This window comes from Schistocerca nitens, chromosome 3 (assembly GCF_023898315.1).
Source record: "Schistocerca nitens isolate TAMUIC-IGC-003100 chromosome 3, iqSchNite1.1, whole genome shotgun sequence".
NCBI classification, from domain to species: Eukaryota; Metazoa; Arthropoda; class Insecta; order Orthoptera; family Acrididae; genus Schistocerca; species Schistocerca nitens.
Window position 1 is genome coordinate 918,581,793 of NC_064616.1, and position 21,477 is coordinate 918,603,269.

Genomic DNA, 21,477 nt, shown 5'->3' on the forward strand with positions numbered 1-21,477 from the left:
GCTGAAACTTTGCCAGAGAATGACGCATAGACTTGGCTGTCAACCCAAGAAGATTTTATCATCAAAATTTGTCAAGAAAGCTTGCAATCTCACATTGTTGGTCAGATGTTTTGCCACATGGTAATGGTTGAGATGATCCAATTGAGGAATATCCTAAGAGGCCCTGCTTATTTATGCACCACAGTTCGACCTGGCAAAGCGAATGGCTCTTGTTACTGAGTCAGCAAAATGGCATCCTAAGGAGGATATCACACGACACCTGTAGGTGGCCTGATGCAGAAGCATGCATTCAGTAAGCAAAAACGGATGTGCTATGGTGGAGCATATGCTGGAACACATATAGAAATTCAGTGTGGAGTGATGTAGTAAAGTCATGACAATAAGCGTATCAGTCTCTAGTATTGTGGTTCTGCCTTTACGTTGTGTAATCTGTATTTACTATAGGTGGGAAACCACCTGACCACTTGAACTCCCAGTGCATCAGTTGCAGCAGTTGTTTAATATTAGGATATAGTAATTAAGTTAATAAACAGCCAATGAACATTGTAGTTCATACTGGACTAGAATAAGAGGAATCAGAGTACACTGTACATATATGCGTAACCATGAAACGTGTTGTTAAGAATTTTTTCAGATATGTAAACAGATGACTATCCTGTAGACCAGACCTCTCAAAGAGGAGAGGAATGGTGGACCTAGTTCTGTGTGAAAAAGCACATGGGTCTTGTGATTGAATCAGCAGAATGATGTCATAAAGAGGATACTGCAAGACACCTCAGCAACTATGTGGCCTGATGCAAGAACATACATTCAGCAATCTGACACTGCAGAAGACACAACCCAGGGCCCCTGCAAGTAGAATTTACTACACATTACAGCACCATCAGGACTTCTGGAGGCACTGATATGATGGGAAAGCTGGGGCAAATGACATCATGATCGCTCAACAACTACACCAAGAATGCCTAGCTCATTATGATGTAGAGGCTAGGAGCACTGCTGCTTTAGAAATACTAGCTGACCTGGCTTGCATAAATATTATGTAATTCAGATAGAGACTATGCAGTCATCAGAAGCTACTAGGCATGAGGACAGATCCACAATGGTTGATTCGAAATGAGTCAACAAGCATACTCTGCCAGACTCTTTCTACACTAGCTGCTGATTAGTGCTAAGTCTGGATGCTGCTGGCTTGTGTCTTTCTACTGGTGGTTCACCAACTGAGTGACTGTCATCTGCTGCTGGTCACCTTCCTGGTGGACTGGGGTTTGAGCCTGGGAAATGCAGCTGCCCAGCCGTCACTGCCTGAGGGGGAACACATTATCACTTTTCACAGCCCTGTGCAGGCACATGCCATAATTGCGACAACTGTCATCCACACTAGGAGCCACAGTTTGACTCCACCATCCCTGATGTATTTCAAGCCAAGCAATGTAAACAGGCCAACTGCTGTGACTGGCTTTCCTGTTTATGTTACCACCTCTGCTACCATACTGACTACAGCATTCTCCTGGCTGCCACCACCATCGCATTAGATAACATGTCACATGCTGTTCATATGATGGGCTGCTGTAGACACTGGTGTGCTTCAGCTGTCCAGTGCTGCCCTGTGTAATGGCAAGCATTAGCTGCTGCTTTAGCACTGTCTTTGCTGCTGTACTTGGTATCAAATAAAGCAATTATTCAATGAGTACTCGTTCCATATCCTGACTTATCACAGCTAGCAACACCACTCACTGTAGCACTCAGGTAACCCTGACCATGACATTTAATAACAGGTGTGGTTGCCGATGTCTACAGCTGTATCTAGGACCCTATCTCCAGCCCCAGCTTGCATTGTCAAAATACAGTAGGATGAATGCAGCTTTTTTTGATATTTTTTTATTTCATTGCAAGCATTAAGGCAAGTGTGTTGGTCTTCTACCAGAGTCTTAATCATATTTTTATGTGCGGTATGGGGAAACTAAACACAGGTGGTGCTCTGAGGAGTGTTAAAAATCTATATTAGTCTGCTCTGTTTGGAACAGTCAGTGTATTTTGTTGTGAGGAAGGAGTATGGCTCATTGTTTCTAAGTGTCTGAATCATGAACAGCCATCTGGGCAATGAAGTTAAATAATAGCAACAAGTGTTATGTTGGTATTACATTTTAGTTCCTTTTATTCATTCTATTTTGTTTTCTTGTTGTCTTTTTTCTGTGGAACTGATAGAAGGGCAACCATGTGAGGGTTGAAAACACAGGGAGCTATACTTCAGGGAGCATTGTGTGCTTTGGCAGTTGAGTTAGCTCAGATGAGAGCAAATAATGCAGTCATATTTAAGAATATGAAGGCTATGGAAGGGAAGAGGCCAGTGCCCAGTGTATCTGCCCACCCTTATGTGGAGATGAGCCAGAAAATATGGGACATGTGTTGGATTAGACACAAGGAAGAAATGTTAGGAATATGAGGAGGCTTGAGAGATTAAATAAGAGTAGTACTTGTGTGGAAGTAAAAAGTCAGGGGAGGGAAGTTAATGCAATGGACTTAAGTAATGCAGAAAGTAGTAACAGTGTGGAAGTTAAGGGAAGTAATGTGGGTTTATTGGCTCCAATATCTTGTGGAAATTCACAGTCTGAATCCATTTTAGTGCCATACAAAGTGAAAGTGTGCTGTATTAAAGTAAATGAGCATGAATAGCAAGATTGACAATACTGATTTAGGTTCTGTAGTATCTACCCCAATGGGAGACAATGGGTGTTGTGTGCAGGCCTTAGAATCTGGGCAAGGTGTGACACTGGCTGGGCATGTACACCCTAATACTTGTGCCAATGATTTTTGAGTCATGCATAGTGTAGCTAAAGATGGTAATTTTGTTGTCTGCAAAGGATGCACACAAAGCTTCTGATAATGTACTTATGTTGTAAATGTTGTGGATAAAAAGTATTGGAGAAGAATTATTTTTATGGTCTGCAGGTACAGTGCCACCTGGGAAGACACCACTCCCACAGATGATGGAAGGATTTAGAAGAATATAGAGGAAAAGTACTCATTTGAATAGTGATTGGGGTCACTATTTTTCAGTGCTGTGGCATAAGATAGTAGTAGTACCATGGCTGTTGCAGAAAGGGCCATGGAAGCCAGTGAGCATAGGGCTGACCAAAATACCAGAATATCAGATGCAGCAATACCATCAAGCTGTTTCCACAGTGGAGGGCAGTGGCCAGTAGCCACAATGCCAGAGACAGAGCAGAAAGGCAGGGCAACAGTGGCAAAGATAGGTCATTTGATAAACCTTCTGCCGCTGCCTTGTTTTGCTTTATGTGATTAGAAGCAGTGCCTCAGCAGAACAAGTTGCCACCAAACCTGTGGAACTATCAATGATTTTTAGCCATAGCAATCACAGTCTGGTGGCACCATCTACAAAGAGAGGAGGGCATTTGGTGATGGGGTGGCATATTTCTGCAAGCAGCCACCATGAGACCCCACCACCTATGAGCCTACTGGTGATTCTAAGTCCACTGCCATGAACTTGGCACCTTCCACCTGGTGGGCCACCTCAGGGGTCACTGCAACCAAGTCAGCCTTCTGCCATGGACTGTTTCCTGCACTTTTGCAGGCAAACTGACACTCTGTCACATCTGGGGGTTGGCTTCTCCTACAAGAAACATGATAGGTTCCTGTGTCAACTGGCATGCCAATCACTGAGTCCAGAGTCAGGCTAAGATGATACATGTGCTGCCACAGACAACGCATGTCAGTGTTGTAGCATGGTCTTCAGAAGGCCGCTGGCTGCCCATTTCATTAGCAGCACCACGCCCGCTGCTGTGAGCACACATCAAGGAGGCATTGCTACCACAAAACAATGCTAGAGTGCTGTAGCATGTTTTCTAATAAAATTTATGACTATTAATGACTTAAATAATGTAAATATATTAATATTAATTAATATTTTCATTTAAATAATATACTCAATGCAGTCTAGGTGAAATTTTTTGTGTGCACACATATAGCACCCTCTGCAGGTAGCTTTCCTTAATGCTAGAGCCTGTACTTTCAGGGAGTTGACTTTAACTATATGTCATATGCATACCCTTCTGATCCAGATGACATACTTGTGTTTTATTGTATGCAAGACAATTTTTAAATTGACAAGAGCCTTATGTTAATGGATCGCTATAATTAGCATCTAATCTTCACACCTGAAATACTATGTTGCTGGAGTCTTAAGTTGTGGCTTGTGTTAATTTGTGTTCTTAAGATGGATGTCTCATATGAAAAGAGCTATTTGGCTTCATTCATTGTACCTTACCAGCATGTGCTGTAGCAAAAGCATACACTTATCTTATAATTTTATGTTTTGTTTAAAATATTTTTGTAACCACTAATGTAATGTTTAGGATCTGTTACTCCTTCTGAAGAAGACAATTTTAAAATTGTTAAAATCTAGGTCAAGGGTTCCAATAAACCTTTATTTGCAACTGGTTGGCTAATTTTTTCAACCTCTTCAAGTTTACTGTCATGCAGTTACTGAACTTACAGCCATGTCTTTGTAGTAATGATTGCCATTCCAAATCAGCAAGTCACTACAGTATCACAGCCTGTGGTAAAATAATCATCGGCAATGGTCTACTAACTTCATGTTGGATTCAACAAAGCAGTTATGTCAGTTATTACAGGGACAGAAACTAAGGACTAGCCCATTGCACCCACAAGCTAATGGTAGATGTGAGCATGTACGACTTACTATTGGTAGATTGTCGAGTTACTACTTCTACAGCCATCACAATGATTATGATGTTTACTTACCATTTGTCATTGCAATATATAACCCAAAAGGGCACACCTGCACTGGGTTTTTCCCATATGAGGTAATGTATGGGAGAAAGATGCTTTGCCATGCTGTACATCCAAATCAAGGACAGGGAGGAACAGAGAGCAAATTCAGAATTTCACAAAGATATTAAGGGAAGTAAGGGAAGATGTACAGAGGGCAAACACTAAATAAATGGAACATCTAGAAAAAGTAGGAAAACATGCAGAGAATATAGAGTAGGGTAGTGTGTGTTGCTGTCAGATCCATATATCCCAAAGGGGAATGCCAAGAAGTTTATTACACTGTGCCAAGGAGCATACCAGGTGAACAAGATGGTGCCACCAGCAGATACCAAGCTACAATTGCCAACTCAAATGACTATGGTTCATGTTGGATGCCTATGACCTTTTGAAGGCACTCTAGATTCATTGCCACATGCGTCAACACTGACTACTAAAAAAGGAGCAAGGAAAGGTAGGGATAATGAGAATCAAAAGGATCTTGTGCAAGCTACATGTGTGATACCATATGGGTTGAGATCTCATACATAAGAAAGAAGGATATGGAGTACGATGAAATTTAGTTTAGTATAAGTTGTGGTCTAAGATTATTTAGGGGTAGTAATGTTAATTATGGTAACTTATGGAAAAGGTAGGGAGGACAGTTTGTACTTGCTGCACAGTGTGATTTCCTTGCTAGAAAGACTTTGGGGGAGAATCTGTAAATATTGTGTTTTATGTTGGGGTGTCACCACCTTCAAAGGTGTTATTGTTTGTTATCTATTCACATGTGGAGTTGTGTGGGGGAATGTAACATGTTTCCAATGGGGTCAGCTACCTTAGTTGCTTCAGGATTTCATAGCTCACGTTTAAAATGCTCTTTCCGTCATGTCAGTATTTTGGATAGTTATTCTTGCATCCGACATAAGCTTGCCTGTGACATTTCATGTAATCACCACTATGAGAATTTACTTCCTTAGCCACAGTGCCATTCAGCTATGTTGCTTGCTTGAGTGCTTACCTCATTCAAGGAGTTGCAACAGCTTGTGTCTTTGTTGATGCACCATCAGCAGTTCCTTTTTGCTGAATTTTGCCTGGTTACCAACACATTCTGTTCTATCTATGGCGCTGTCAGTGAAGATCTTTAAAAATTTCTGACTGTACCAAATATAGTAGTCTGCTGTGCAACATTCCCCCAGCCTTTAACAAATCTGCCACAGATTTCTCTAAGCTGCCTCTGAAATAGTCTTGATGGACATGTACAGAATACAATTTATACAATTTTTCTGATTCTGGACTCAATCTGTCTAGTTCAAACAACATAGTTCCTCAGTCATGTTCTTAATTCTCCAAGCTTATTTTTCAAACTCATATGAGGAACTCACATTCTTAAAAGGTCACATTCCATGCACATTAATATTTATAAACTAATACAACCACTTTCACATACTACTCACAACCATTCTAGAATTCAAAATCTAATGTACTCTTGCATGTCTAACAGGTAATTAAATACTCTTATTCTTTCTTAAATATTCTTACTTCTATTAATAAATCAGTCTACTGTTATTTGGTGCACAGGTGGTTCAGAAGCAGGTACAGGTTTCTCCTTTTGATAGATACTGACCACAAAGTGGTGAATAGAACCAGCACAGCACTGGGAGCTTTGACACTTGTGATCAGTACAGCCTGGCATTGCTCCTTGAGATAACATTGTATGTGTTGAAACATGTGCTCCACATGACTCATTCCTTTTGTCATGGTATGAATTTGTGTATGCAGTGTAGGAGGTCTGGTTTTCAGTCTGATTTATGAAGATTAGGTTCTGGGCTGACCACACATCTTGTGACTTTACTGGCCAATTGAACATATGTTGCATCAGAATTATGACAGTCATCCCAGTGACAGTAGCTGGGAGGCAGAATATCATACTCACTATGCCACAGGTTGTAACACTGATTAGCATCCTGCTTTCTTGTAACTACATCCATGTCATCCCTCTTGGTTTCCCTTGTTCATAACAGTCACCACTTCTGGAGAGAATACTGAGTAAACCCCTGCATGCCTACTTTTTTGAAAGTAAGTGTATGGTGCAGCACTTCTCATGACATTCTGATGCTTCTGTCTTAACCTGAAACAGTTGTACTCTACTTGAGTATGTACTAGTCTGAACCATTCTAGCTGGGCAGACTGTAGGACTCTCTCTTTGGCAGCCCTGTTGCTATTCTGCTAATACTATTGTTGTGTCGATAGTTCGTATCGACCACGAAACTTGATATCTGTGAATTCCCATTCCCATACTATCATGTATTTAAACACAATGAATCATACTTATTGCCTACAACAAAATGCACTGCTGGTTACAAACAGTACAAATTAACATAAACACTAAGTTAGTTAGTTAATTTCATGTTGCATAGATCTTTTGCATGATAAATTGTAATGGTGTGCAATAAGTGATTTTACATTCCCATCACAAATTAATTGTAAATATGGCTAAATGCTCAACATTTATAAATTCTTTTAACATACATATGTAAATTAGTAGGTCATACCCACCACCTTTTACACATTACAATAACAGAAATTCTTCTGTGGAATAGGAGTTGTCAAGGATGAACTTTCTTGGCATTTTTCAAATTTTACATTGTTGACTTAAGACATTTTATATTCCCAGATAAGAGATCAAAAATTTGAGTTACAGCAGTGTGGACTTCTTTGTGTGATAAAGACAACTTTAATGTGTAGTAATGAATGTCAATTTTCCTTCTGGTATTGTAATTATGTACATCATTGAACTGAAATTGATTATTTGCAATGAACTTCATGAGGGAATAAAAATACTGTGAAATGATAGTCAGAATGCCCAACTTCTTAAACAGATGCCTACAAGATGAATATGGTCGAGCACCACATATTACTCTTGCAGCATGTTTTTGAGCTATGAAGACTTTCTTTCTTAGAGATGAGTTACACCACAACATTATTCCTAAGGACATTACTGAATGAAAAAAGGCAAGATAAGTCAGTAAGCTGATTTGTCTCTCCCCAAGATTTGTAATGCTTCTAAGTGTAAATTGGCTGATCTAAATAATTGTAGGAGTTCCAAAATGTGCTATTTCCAGTTTAAATTCCTATCAATATAGACACCTAAATTTTTTGAAATTTCCACCCTGTTTATTATTTCCTCACCAAGTGTTACACTTATCATTGGTGTAATGCTTCTACATGTGTAGACAGAACATGTTGTGACCTTTTAAAACTGAGAGTAAGACCATTCACAGAAACTCAGTCAGTGATACTTCAAAGAACATAGTTTGCCATATCTCCTGTTCCTGTGTGTATACTTGGACTGATTACAATACTAGTGTTGCCTGCAAAAAGAACTAATTCTGTTTATTGTATATTATATGCAAAATCATTTACAGAGATGAGAAACGATAGTGGACCTAAAATTGTACCTTGGGGAACCCCATAAGAGGTTTCTCCCCAGTCGGGATAACAAGTCCAACAGTATTAGTTGAATTACTAAGCACAATTTTCTGCATTCTTTTGGTTAGATATGAATCCATCCATTGATTGGCTATACCATCAATCCCATAAAATTTAAATTTCTCTAGGAAAATACTGTGACTCACACAGTCAAATGCCTTAGATAGGTCACAGAAAAAGCAACTAGTGCTACTTTATTATTTACTGCTTGCAAAATTTGGTGAATGCATATGTAAATGGGATTCTTGATAGAGAAATTCTTCTGAAATCCAAACTGTGATATGCTGTTGCCCTAATTGAAATCTTGTTTTGTGTATTTGTTTCACTTCTTATAGGGAATTAGTAATTTTTTAGCTCAGAACTTAAAGGACAATCAGCAGGATTAGTTTAAACCAACTAAAATGCAGCCTCAATGTGAATACTGTTCTCAATCACAGGCTGAGGCACTAAATGTACCTCAAATAATATTCTCTCCTGTAGATCCTGTCTCATCTGTGGAAAGTACAGGATCTGCTATTACTCATCCACCGCCTGCAAGTGGCATCTCAGTGGAAGATCTAGGTGCCTGTCCAGGTTAGTCGGGAATCATGGAGGACTCAGGGTGTTAGACTGATCCCCTAACCAACAAGTATGAGGTGCTATCTTTCACTGAAAATGAAACTGAGTCAGAGGGACTCACTTTACCCGTTCTGTGGAAACCTGTTTTTTATGGTGTCAAGAGGAGGCAACACAATTTATTAATCATTGGCAGTTCAAATGTACAGTGAATGATGGTACCCCTTACGTAATTGCCAGCAAGAGAAGGACTGTACCAGAGACTTTGAAGGTTGTGTGACAAGCTATGCTGTGATATCCTGGACTCATGTCATAGAACTGAAAACTGTAGGGTCCCTCTAAATGGGTCAGGTGTGCACTACACATCAGAAGCTGCTACTCAAGTAGATGATTGTGTGTGGAGTTCACAAAGGGGTGCATCCAATTCAGATGATGACAGCTGTAGGAAACAGAACAATTAGAACCCATAAGTTTCAGTGTAAGATCAATAGAAATGCCTCCCACAGGCGAGAGTATTAAAATCCTAGTGGTTAAATGCCAAACAATTTGCAAAAAAGTGTCATAGTTTGAAGTACTCCAGAAAAGCAGTGAAGCTCACATAATACTACTTACGGAAAGGTGACTGAAACCTGAAGTTCACAGCAGTGAGATTTTTGGGGGAAATTTAATTGTATATTGACAGGATAGGCTAAAGGGAAATGGAGGTAGTGTATTTGTTGCAGTATCCAAGAAATGCGGATCCACTGAGTTAAAAATTGAAGCTGTATGTGAGAGTGTTTGCTCAAGACTCAGTATCAGAGATGGGTGTAAAATGATAACTGGATAATTCTGTTGCCCAACTGACTTATCTTCTAACGTAACTGAAAACTTTAGAGAAAATGTCAGATTGCTTGTACATAAGTTCCTCAATAATACTATAAAAATTGGTGGAGACATTAATCATCCTACACTCAAATGGGAAAATTACAGTTTGTTAGTAGTGGTCATGTAAAGTCATGCTATGAAACATTACTAAATGCCTTCTGTGAAAACTACCTAGAACAGATATTTCAGAACCCCACTCATGTTGGACATATATTGGATCTAAAGGCAACAAACAGACCTGACCTCTTTGAGGATGTCCATAATGAAACTGGTATCAGTGACCATGACACGGTTGTGGCAACAATGATTACCAAAGTACAAAGGACAAGTAAAACAAGCAGAAAAATACATATATTCAGTAAAGTAGGTAAAAAGTCAGTAATGTCATATCTCAATGAGGAACTTAAAATTTTCAACTCAGGGGAGGAGCAGTAGAGGAAATACGGCTAAAGTTTAGAGGAATAGTTGACCATGCACTAGACAAATGTGTACCCTGTATACCAGTTCATGATAGAAGGGACACTCCATGGTATACAGTAGGAAACTTCTAAAGGAACAGAGACTACTGCACAATATGTTTAAAAGAAAGCATAGGACTATAGTTAGAGATATGCTAAATGAAATTAATTTGGCTCTCAAGAGAGCCTTCAATGGCCATTGCAGCAGAATATTATCAAATGATCTTTCACACTATCCAAAGAAATTCTGGTTGTATGTGCTGTTATTAGCACCAAAGTTAGTGTCCAGTCCTTGGTAAATGAGACAGGAATTGAAATTGAGGGTAGCTAAGTTTAAATGCTTAACTCTATTTTCAAATGTTCCTTTACAACAAAAAACCAAGGACAATAGTTTCATCCTTGTCACACTGAAAAGATGAGTAAAATAAGTGTTAGTGTCTGTGGTGTTGAGAAACAGCTGAAATAATTAAAAGTGAACAAAGCTCTAGGGCCCAATGGAATTCTTATCAGATTCTATACTGTATTTGTGGCTGAGTTAGCTCCTTTTCTAACTATATCTACTATCATAGACACCTCACTCAAAAAACTATGCCCAGTAGTTGAAAGAAAGGACAGGTCACACTTGTCCACAAGAAGGGTAGTAAAAGTGATTCGCAAAACTAATGCCCAGTATCCTTAACATCAATTTGTTGTAGAATCTTAGAACATTCTCGAAGCTCAAATATAGTGAGGTACCTTGAACGGAATGCCAACCAGCATGGATTCCGGAAATATCAATCATGTTATATAGTAAAACCTTTGGATCAAGGCAGTCAGGTACATGCAGTATTTCTTGATTTCCAAAGTTCTTTTGACTCAGTACCACATCTACACTATGTGATCAAAAATATCTGGACACCCCCAAAAACACATGTTTTTCATATTAGGTGCATTGTGCTGCCACCTACTGCCAGGTACTCCACATCAGCAACTTCAGTAGTCATTAGACATTGTGAGGGAGAAGAATGGGGGCTCCGTGGAACTCACAAACTTTGAATGTGGTCAGGTGATTGGGTGTCATTTGTGTCATACGTCTGTACACGAGATTTCCACACTCCCTAGGTCTGTTGTTTCCTATGTGATATTAAAGTGGAAACGTGAAGCGACATGTACAGCACAAAAGTGTACAGGCTGATCTTGTCTGTTGCCTGACAGAAAACACCAACAGTTGAAGAGAGTCATAATGTGTTAAAGACAGACATCTATCCAGATCATCACACAGGAATTCCAAACTGCAGCAGGATTCACTGCAAGTATTATGACAGTTAGGTGGGAGGTAAGAAAACTTGGATTTCATGGTCAAGTGGCTGCTCATAAGCCATACTTCATGCCGGTAAATGCCAAACGATGTCAGAGCATAAACATTGGACGATTGAACAGTGGGAAAATGTTGTGTGGAGTGACAAATCACAGTACACAATGTGACAATCCAGTGACAGGGTGTGTGTATGGTGAATGCTCGGTGAACGTCATCTGCCAGCATGTGTAGCGCCAACAGTAAACTTCAGAGGGGGTGGTGTTATAGTGTGCTCATGTTTTTCATGGAGGGGAATTGCACCCCTTGTTGTTTTGCATGGCACTATCACAGTACAGGACTACATTGATGTTTAAAGCACCTTCTTGCTTCCCAGTGTTGAAGAGGAATTCGAGGATGGCAATTGCATCTTTCAACGCTATCTAGCACCTGGGTGTAACACTTTATTGGGATATGAAATGGAATAATCACATAGCCTTAGTTGTGGGTAAAACAGGGTTGGAGATCAGTTTTCTGGAAGAATACTGGGGCAGTGCAATCAGCATACAAAGAAGATTGCTTACAATTCACCCATGTGTACCATTCCAGAATATTGCTCAAGTGTGTGGAACCCATACTAAATAGGTCTAACAGGGGATATTGAACATACAGTATATAGAGAAGTGCAACAGGAATGGTCACAGGTTTGTTTGACCTGTGGGAGAATTTCACAAAGATTCTGAAGAAACTGAACTGTTAGACTCTTGAAAATAGATGCAAACTATCATGAGAAAGTCTCTTTACATAGTTTCAACAACCAGCTTTAAATGATGACTCTGAGAATGTACTATAACCTCTATGTATTGCTCATGAAGACAAGATTATATTAATTAGAGAATGCACAGAGGCATTCAAACAATCATTTTTACCGTGCTCTGTATGTGAATGGAATGGGAAGAAACCCTTATAACTGGTAAAATGGAAAGTAACCTCTTCCATGGAACTCATGGTTTTTCAGAGTAGAGATGTAGATGTAGATGTTAAGGATATTATTACCATTGCTAAGGTGAGATAATATTTAAGAATACATCACATTCTCAAAGATTTTGGAAAATTATGTCATCAATGAAACAGATTGGTCATTATTATGATCTCTCCTGTCACCGTTCTTAAACAGAAGTTTGACAACAGCATATTTCAGTCTCTCTGGGAAAATGCCATGAGGTAGTGATTCATTACATATTTTGGATAATACCAGACTTATTATATGGGAAAAATCTGTAATACTCTGTTGAAACACTGTCAAAAGCAGATGAGCTTTTACTTTTTAAAGAATACATCATTTTCATAATTTCAGAAGGATATGTTGGTGGTAAATTCGTATGACTGAATTTTATGGTAATTAATTTTTCATTAAAATGCTGTGCTTTTTCCCTTGAACTATTTGTCCCTATACTTTCTACTATATTTAAGCAATGATTATTAAATGTATTTGCAACCTGTGGCTCATCAATTACCGCACTTCTATTCAGTTCAATAGTGATGTCATCCCCTTCTGTCGCTGAATGTTTTGTCAATTCACTACAATCTATACAGCCTAAGTCTTTTGTTGGAATTACTTATTTCTGACTTGCGGATGTTTCTTAATTGTTTAATAATCTTTATTAGCTATTTTGAGTAGTATTTGGAGTGTGTAACTACTCCAGGCTCTCTGTTCGTTCTTGCCAACAGATACACTTTCCTTTTCCTTTCACAAGATACTTTAATTCCTCTAGTGATCGATAATATTTTTACATGGTTGTTCAATAGCCCATCCGACTAGCTAATGTGGAAAGCAATTTTCAATTAATGATATGAATTTATCATGGAATAGATTAAGCTTTGTTTCAGCATTTGATTCATTATTAAATTCATCTCAGATTATCACTTGTAAACTATCCTTAAAACATGTGTCCTGCAGTCATTAATTATTATAACTGATTTCCTCTAAGCAGTATCCATACTGTTAGTTACTACATCATTTATCCTTACTAACTGCCTGTCATGATCAGAAAGGATATTTGTTAGTGTGTGAACAGGTATTTTTTTGCTTGTAGATTGACCAAAGCAAATTTTATCAATTAGGGTCCTATTGTATTTATCCACAAGTGTTTGAAAGTTTATTACTGAGCTCAGATTTTAGGATCCAAATAAGGTTTCCAGGTGATATTTCCTATTAGAGTCCTTAAGAAAATCTACACTTAAATCACCAGAGACTATTAACTGATTGCTGCTTTCTGACACATAACATAGTAAGGAATCCAGATTCCTCACAAGCATTTCAAAATTTCCCACTGGGAATCTATATAGAGTGACAATTAAAAGAGAACTGTTTTTCAGTATTAATTCACAAGCACACACTACTATGTGCTGATCACTATGAAATCTACTGGTGTCAGTGTTTTCGAACTTGTCTAACAGCTCCTCCTTTTCCCATATTAGTTCTGGATGAATAAGCTTCATATGTAACCTCTGTAAGCCTGTGGTTACTTTTTTGTGCATTATTAAGAATTTTGTGGGGCTCTTCTGTTCTTTTGACTTATTTCAAAACAGGGTGCCTGAATTGTGATTATAATCAAAAAAGGTATCTCTCTGCCACAAGTAACTACAGGGATCTTCCTTTGTGTGATGGTGCCCCCTCCTTCCCTTATATCACCTCCAAGAAGCTCAGAAAACTTATATTTCTCTCTCCTGTTCAGGTGTAGGCCATGTCTAGTATATATCCATCTCTCAATTGTAGCAACAGGCACTACACTCATTAAAGGTTTCATTTCAGTTAGCATCAGCTTGCTCAGCTCAGTGTTCGTATGGCTCACAGCTGCATTAACACAGCGTTGGGCATGGCGCTGTAGGACCTCCACAGGACAAACCTGTATGTACAGTTGCTACTCATGTTTTATTCAGTTCACTCCTAATTCTGTTATATTTGTCCGTAGCCACACAGTTCCCTACTTCACCTAATGTGATCACCTGATCCTCTTTGTGAAAATCTTTAGACAAATCCCCTATGTCCTCTGTCACCTTGGTAGGCACTTGGCTTCACAATGCTTGTGACCAGGTACTGCATTCCTAACTTGTCCTGGACCATCTGGCCTACAACCCTGTCATGGCTACTACCTAGCAGCAAGACTCTCTTCTTCACTTTCTTTTCTTGTACTGACATGCCCTGAGTTTCTTTGTTAAAAGTCTGCTGTATCCTACTGTGATGCTGCACTGGATGAGGCACTTTTCCTCCTACTACAGGTAACAAGTTCAGATTTGACAACACTATAGGCTCAAATGTAGATGAATTTGAAGAGCTGTTTCCCTTTTACCAATTGATTGTTATCTTTACCCACTTTCCATGATGTTTCTCCTTGTTCAATCTATCTACTTAAAATTTCATGTGCTCTAATTCAGCCTGAAGTGCACAAATCTTTGCCACCTATTCAGCAAGTCTCCTCTCTGTTTTGCAGTGCCTACAGTTCCATAGGAGAACCTCTTTGATTTCCCCATCCAGTTCCCCACTACCATGGGGAATGTTCTGTGTTCACTTCCCTCTCACTTTCAAAAAAAGGGTACACATTCCAGTTACTATTATAGTCATCCATCTTGGTAATACCCTATGCCCTATCATTATCACTTAAAATGCCATCAATAAAGAAAAAATAGGTCTTCACAACACAACAGCCCACAACAACAAAATAAACATGTAGTACAACCTGAATATACCCAAACAGTGACAAAAAATAAACTATTTCACATATTATGAACAAAACTTTCAACAAACTCATGTCATTCAGTTTTTCCATGCTGTGGCCAAATGTATATGACATGTTTTGTATTCCTATATCATTGACTTTCAATCTCTTTCCTTTCTTCCTGAACTTAAAATACTGCACTGGTGATGACACTGGTACTAATGTAAAGCACCTCTGGTTCCCTCAAACAGCTTGACATGTCCTACATATAAAATAGAGACTGTCACTGGCAGTTGCAACTTAATGTTGATGGGAGATGTCATCTCTGTGACCTGATATGGTTTTTGATAGGAGTTCCGGAATTTCATTGTCTTGCCCTTAGATGTGTAGGGGTTCATCAATAAAACCCATTACCCAGTTGTATATTGAGTTAAGTTATTGACACGCTGTTTTGTCTGTCCTTCTCACTTGAGCACTTTCATATTAGCTTTTTTCACTTTCTGCCAAATATCAGGCAGCATCTTTGCAAATTTACTAACTGAGTTTCCAATTTTTCCCAGTTCAGGTTTCACTAAGTCAAAAGGTACTGTATACTACTTTGTGGGGTTATAACCCTACATTACTGTGTATTTTAGAGTCATATGCAGACACGACAAATGGGAGATAGATGACCCAATCATTATGATGTACATTTACACAATAATTAAAATTTTTGACATTGTACAATGAACACATTCTGTTTTTCCATTCAGTTGAGGGTGGAAAGGGCTAGTACTAAGCATTCTAAGAAATTGTTCCATGACTTCTTTCCTTGTTGCCCATCAAAATTTCTTTGCCACATGTCAGTCAGTTGCTCTCTGACCTTCATGACCTGACAGAACAAGATAATGTGCTTGCATTGGTGCATCACTTTTAAAAGCTGCAGACATCACCAGTCATGGTCTACAATTTGTTGCTCTGAATAGCAAGCCTTTGTGTACTCCAAACTGTGGCAATGTCCTAAATACTTTATAGTCAGCATCATCACCCTGTGCATTCTGCCACTTATTTGTGCTCCTACCCTGTGCTTGTAACACTCCAAATTTTCTATTTAAGCTACTGGCATTTCCATGCTTTCTTCCTGGTTTATGCACTATCTAGCAATGCTTTCTTCCTGGTTCATGCACTATCTCATACTAAAATTAACTTAATTTCAGAGACAAAAGTGTCAACCTACTTGACAGATCTTTTAATCGCAGTAACCACTTCATTGTGGCATGGCCTGTAACTACCATACATTTTCTTCCATAGAGATAACAACAAACATATATAATACTGTAGATCACAGCCAACATCTCTTCCACAATACAGTAATTTCATTCTGGTTTATTTAACTGTCTTAATGCATACACCACTGGGTGTTCTTTACCATCCAATACTGTACTCCATATTAATCCTTGTTTTAACTTATCAAATGCAGTCTTACAGTCAGTACTAAACTAAACTCTGTCTGAACATGCCTCAGAAAGCCTAATGGTACTGACTGACCTCTCTGCCATCCTCTGCCAATAGGCATCATTGGATTCGGATATGGTGCGGCGTGTTGTCAGCACACCTCTCTCCTAGTCGTAGTCAGTTTTTGGGACTGGAGGCACTAATCCTCAATCAAGCAGCTCGTCAATTGGCCTCACAAGGGCTGAGTGCACCTCACTTGCCAACAGCACTCTGCAGAGTGGGTGGTCACCCATCCAACTGTTAGTCAGGTGTGAGAGTGATCTGATGGGAACCAGTTTTACCACTGAGGCAACGCTGTTGGCTTGACAGTCAGTAGACAACTGAATCTTTGCTCTTTTCTTTAGCAAATGGTTTAATGTCTCAGCAATTTTCACAAACCTTCTATGGATTTACTGTAATAATTACAAAGACAGAGGAATGTTTGAAGCTGTTTTGTTGTCTCTAGTGGCAAGAAACCCTGTACTGCAGAAATTAAGTGCAGATCAATTTTCACACATTCTTGACTAATTATGTGACTCAGGTAATTCACCTTCATGGCTACAACATGACATTTATCCATACTCAGTGTCAAACATGCTGTATATAGCCTCTTGAACACATCCTCTAATTCTTGTAAATGTTATTCCATGTTGTTGGTAAACACAATTGTGTCATTGGGATAAATCTGTCAAATTTTTGAGACCAAAGAGCTTTTTATGATATTGGTAAGTGACTACATGGGGCCATAAACATGGTACTGTGTTGGTCTTCTTCCAATTAGTGACAGCCATATTTTAAACCCAGCATAGAAAAGTATTTACACAAACCTATGTTGTCCAAAGTCTCCCTATGTTTGGGAAAGGACATGCACTGATTATATTTCTTGCAGTCAGATACCTGTAGTCAGTGTGAAACCTGTGGAGACAGTTATTACCAGTGCAAAGCATGGGCTATCAATATGTTAAATACTGCCATCATCTAACTGCTGATCAATAAATTCCTTAGTTATTGGTTGCAGGTGTTTTGCAGCTCTTTATGGTTTCCTGTGTGCTGCAGCTTTAATTTTTATTGTTATTCTATATTGCATGACTTATGCCACTCCTAATGGCCCCCAGGATACAGCAAATTCATAAATATTAGTAACAAAGCCTCTACCACTGCTCTATTTTTTCATTCCAAATGCTTCATTTTTTCGTCTGATACAGATGCATGCACTGATGGTCTGCTAGTGGCAAAGTTCTTCATCAGACCTATCCATATTATTCTCTTCTAGGATATCTAAGTTGGCAAAGAGTATACCCTTTGGCAGAATTAACTCGTGCATGCCAAAATTACCTATGCTCACCAGAATTACCATTTGTTTCCTCTACACATAGTATGCTTTGATGTACAAAAAATTTGTAGGTGAATATACATGAAATAACCTTACTTTTAAAGGAAGCTGTCAAACAAAAAATGTCTGTATTGTCTATAATGTACTAATATAAGATTCTGATATAGTATCAGTATAATTTAAGAAACGTTCATATATAGTGAGCTTTAAAAAATGTGTTTAGCATTATTGCTGCAACATAATATTTAGAAAGGATGTGGTGACTTTTCTGATGCTCTCTTTTTCAAAAGTTATGCATTAAATAACCATTTTGTATGACAGTGTGGCAACAGAAAGGGGTTACGGAAAGTAGAGCTCAGGTGTATAGCATTTAGCTGTAACAGTACATTAGTTGGGAATTATGTATTAAATGGACATGCATAGCATTTAGTTGTAATGGTATACGTAGTTGGGGATTGTTGATTAAATGAAAATGCATGCAGATAAATGTGCCTAAGTCAACAGGCTGAAAATAAATATAAAAGTGATAAAACTTTTGGCTACAGGAACAGTATTTTCTAACAAATTTGAAAATGTTTTGAAATAGGATATTCTAACGTTTGAAGAGATATGATGTTTGGTTTATGCATGTTAGATGTAAGAAACTTTGCTTTCTATGTTTGCATAACTAAACAGATTGCCCCATAATCTCAATGTAGAAGAAGCCATGACATGCAAAAAGTGGCAGGCTAAAGGTGTCCTTTCAAGAAAGATTACTGACTCTGAAGGAAATGATGAAAGTTCCAAGCAAAACTTCAAGGTCTAGCCAAAGAGCCTATGAGTTGATGAGTAGGCTATGCAAAAAAAAAGATTAACCAAAGCAAAGGAGAATAAATCTAGAACTACAGCTTGACCTGTGAAAAGGAAATATTTTTCAGACTCTGTGTGGAAACCACCACAGAAACCGATTCAAGAAACATAGGAATGGTATTGTGAGTTGTGTGAGGAATTTTGAATATAAAAAATGATCACTTGCAGGAAATGCATAATGTGGATTCATGGAAAGTGTGGAGAAAATGAGTGTAAAAGTCATTTAGTAATTCCTCAAAATAGTGTGGTGGTGGTGATTAGTGTTTAACATCCCGTGGACAACGAGGTCATTAGAGACGGAGCGCAAGCTCGGGTTACGGAAGGATGTGGAAGGAAATCAGCTGTGCCCTTTCAAAGGAACCATCCCGGCATTTGCCTGAAACGATTTAGGGAAATCATGGAAAACCTAAATCAGGATGGCCGGAGACGGGATTGAACCGTCGTCCTCCCGAATGCGAGTCGAGTGTGCTAACCACTGCGCCACCTCGCTCGGTGAAAATAGTGATATTAGAACTAAAATAGGGAAGTTTTGCTTAAAGTTAGACTAGTATACATCTTCAAGCTTAGGGAGAGGATGGTACAATTTATGCACCAACTGGTACATACCAGAGTTCTAATTTGTACCACTTGGAAATGCTTAGAAAATTGAGAGCAGAATTCTCAGAATTTCCATCGTTTGAATCAGATACCAAGGACAACAACTTATAGTTGAGGATGGCAATGTTTAAATAATTTTGTAACTTACTACTCAAAAGTGGTACAATTTAGGCAACCCCCCCCCCCCCCCTAATACTTGGCTTGGTAGGTCAATACCCACACTTACTCAGACTAGTTTTACCATACCTCTTGGTACTTTTTCATGCAAATTGGTCTTATGTGCATATATCTGCAGTTTATTTGGTACCACCTTCAAAATTGGTGAATATTGCAGTGATGTAGAACTTGCAGCAGTCATGCGCAGTTCAAACAATGTCACACTGATTTTGATTCTATACTGCAAAAAATCAATTTTTGTGTGATGCTTACCCAGAAATTTAAGCCCTTTGCCAAGCAGTGTTATTCCTAGTGATGTCACATCATTCATACCCCACAGAATCTATAATGTGGAGATTCAGTTCTTCCTACCTAAGAGCTCCATACCAACAATCACCACATAAGCCCCTGTATCTACCAAAAATTTATGTTCCATTCCGCTTACTGAGTCAAAAAAGCAGCATTCCATCTTTGCATACATTTTTGCAGTATTCTGTCTTACTAGAAATGCCATCTCATGGTTGAGGTATTTCCTTTGTTGCTTAACAAACTCCTGTCATTACGTTGTCTATCCTGTTTTCTACTTCGACACTCACACAGCTGGTGCCAACTTCCTCACAATTGTAACATTTGGATTGGCAGAATTACTTCTTAATGTGACCTGCATGCCAACACCTATAACACTTTACCTCCAAGGAGAACACAGTTCAGTCATCTCATCCTTTGGTAAAAATGTCGATTTCCTCAAGCTTTGTGGCAACACTGATACTATCAGCTAAATCATGTATGTTTTCTATTCTGACCTTTCTCAATATGTCAGCTGGAGGTCCCTACAAAAATACATTCAATACTCTGTTTTCTCCCTCCTGCAGAATAGCTGTCTGTTTCCATATGCTGCATCAGTTCATGGGTTTGCATGTTAATTTTTCTAATTCTATCTGAAAATGCTTCTGCTGATTTATTGCACTTTTGTAACTAACCATTTAGACTGTTCCCAAAAAAACCTCACACTGTTCTGATGTGGTACTATTGGTAATGTATTTAGCTAGCTGTTCAAATGTCTATGCTTGTTTTCATCCTTTGTGGTACATGGAACATGACTGCACAACACCTACCAGCTGCAAGCTAGTCACATACAAGCACATCTGATCTGACAAATGACCTAATTTAGTGGCAGCCTTCAAATCATTAATAAATCCTCAGTTGATTTCCCTGAAAAAGGAGTCATGAAACTAGCTGCTACAGGATCTGCTGAAGGGAGAAATACATATGACAAGGTTTTTGCCTCTGCTGGTTTGGCATGTACATAGCCACTATTGGCTTGTTAAGCATCTACCTGTTTGCAACACAGCATTACTTTCTAACAGTGTGACTACTTGCCCCTTCAAAAGCTCAAGTGCTTCATGTATCACTGCTGCATGCATTTCTGGCATTTGTGTAGACTCCATTTGATAAATGTAAGAATTATGATGGGATGTGGTTGCAATTATACATCCAAAGACACTAGAAAACTGATCTTTATACATTATTATGGCCCACTGAGATTTAGTACACTGCCATGTTTCATGGATAACCCTTCTACAAGTATCACACACAACTGGCATTGCCTTTGAGCATGCAAATTTATCATACCCAAACAAATTACAATATTGGCATCTAACATGCCATACAAATGCCCTTGAATTATGGAAGGTCAGCAGGTTCCTGTGGCTTCATAAAAGTCACTTTCATACTGCAGTGAATATTCCATTTAATATTCATGGCTGAATACACAAAACAAATGCCAACCAAAGATGCACTCACCAACTCACAGAACTGGACTGATAGCACTGCCAGTCCACTGGTGCGTGGCAACAGGGCAATCCCATGGCCAATCAGAGTGCGTGGTGCAAAGTTTCCATAGTTTAAAAATGATGC

The 21,477-nt window shown here is 38.8% G+C and overlaps 1 protein-coding gene across 1 annotated transcript in view; it reads right to left on the minus strand.

The window, feature by feature from the left end:
• The window catches only part of LOC126249484 (dynein axonemal heavy chain 7-like), a 1,193,512-nt gene that overhangs the window by 178,218 nt on the left and 993,817 nt on the right, over positions 1-21,477 (minus strand). The window contains exon 46 of the mRNA XM_049951137.1: positions 3,272-3,293. Within this exon, the coding sequence (XP_049807094.1) occupies positions 3,272-3,293 (22 nt within the window). The remainder of the gene's footprint in view (positions 1-3,271; positions 3,294-21,477) is intronic.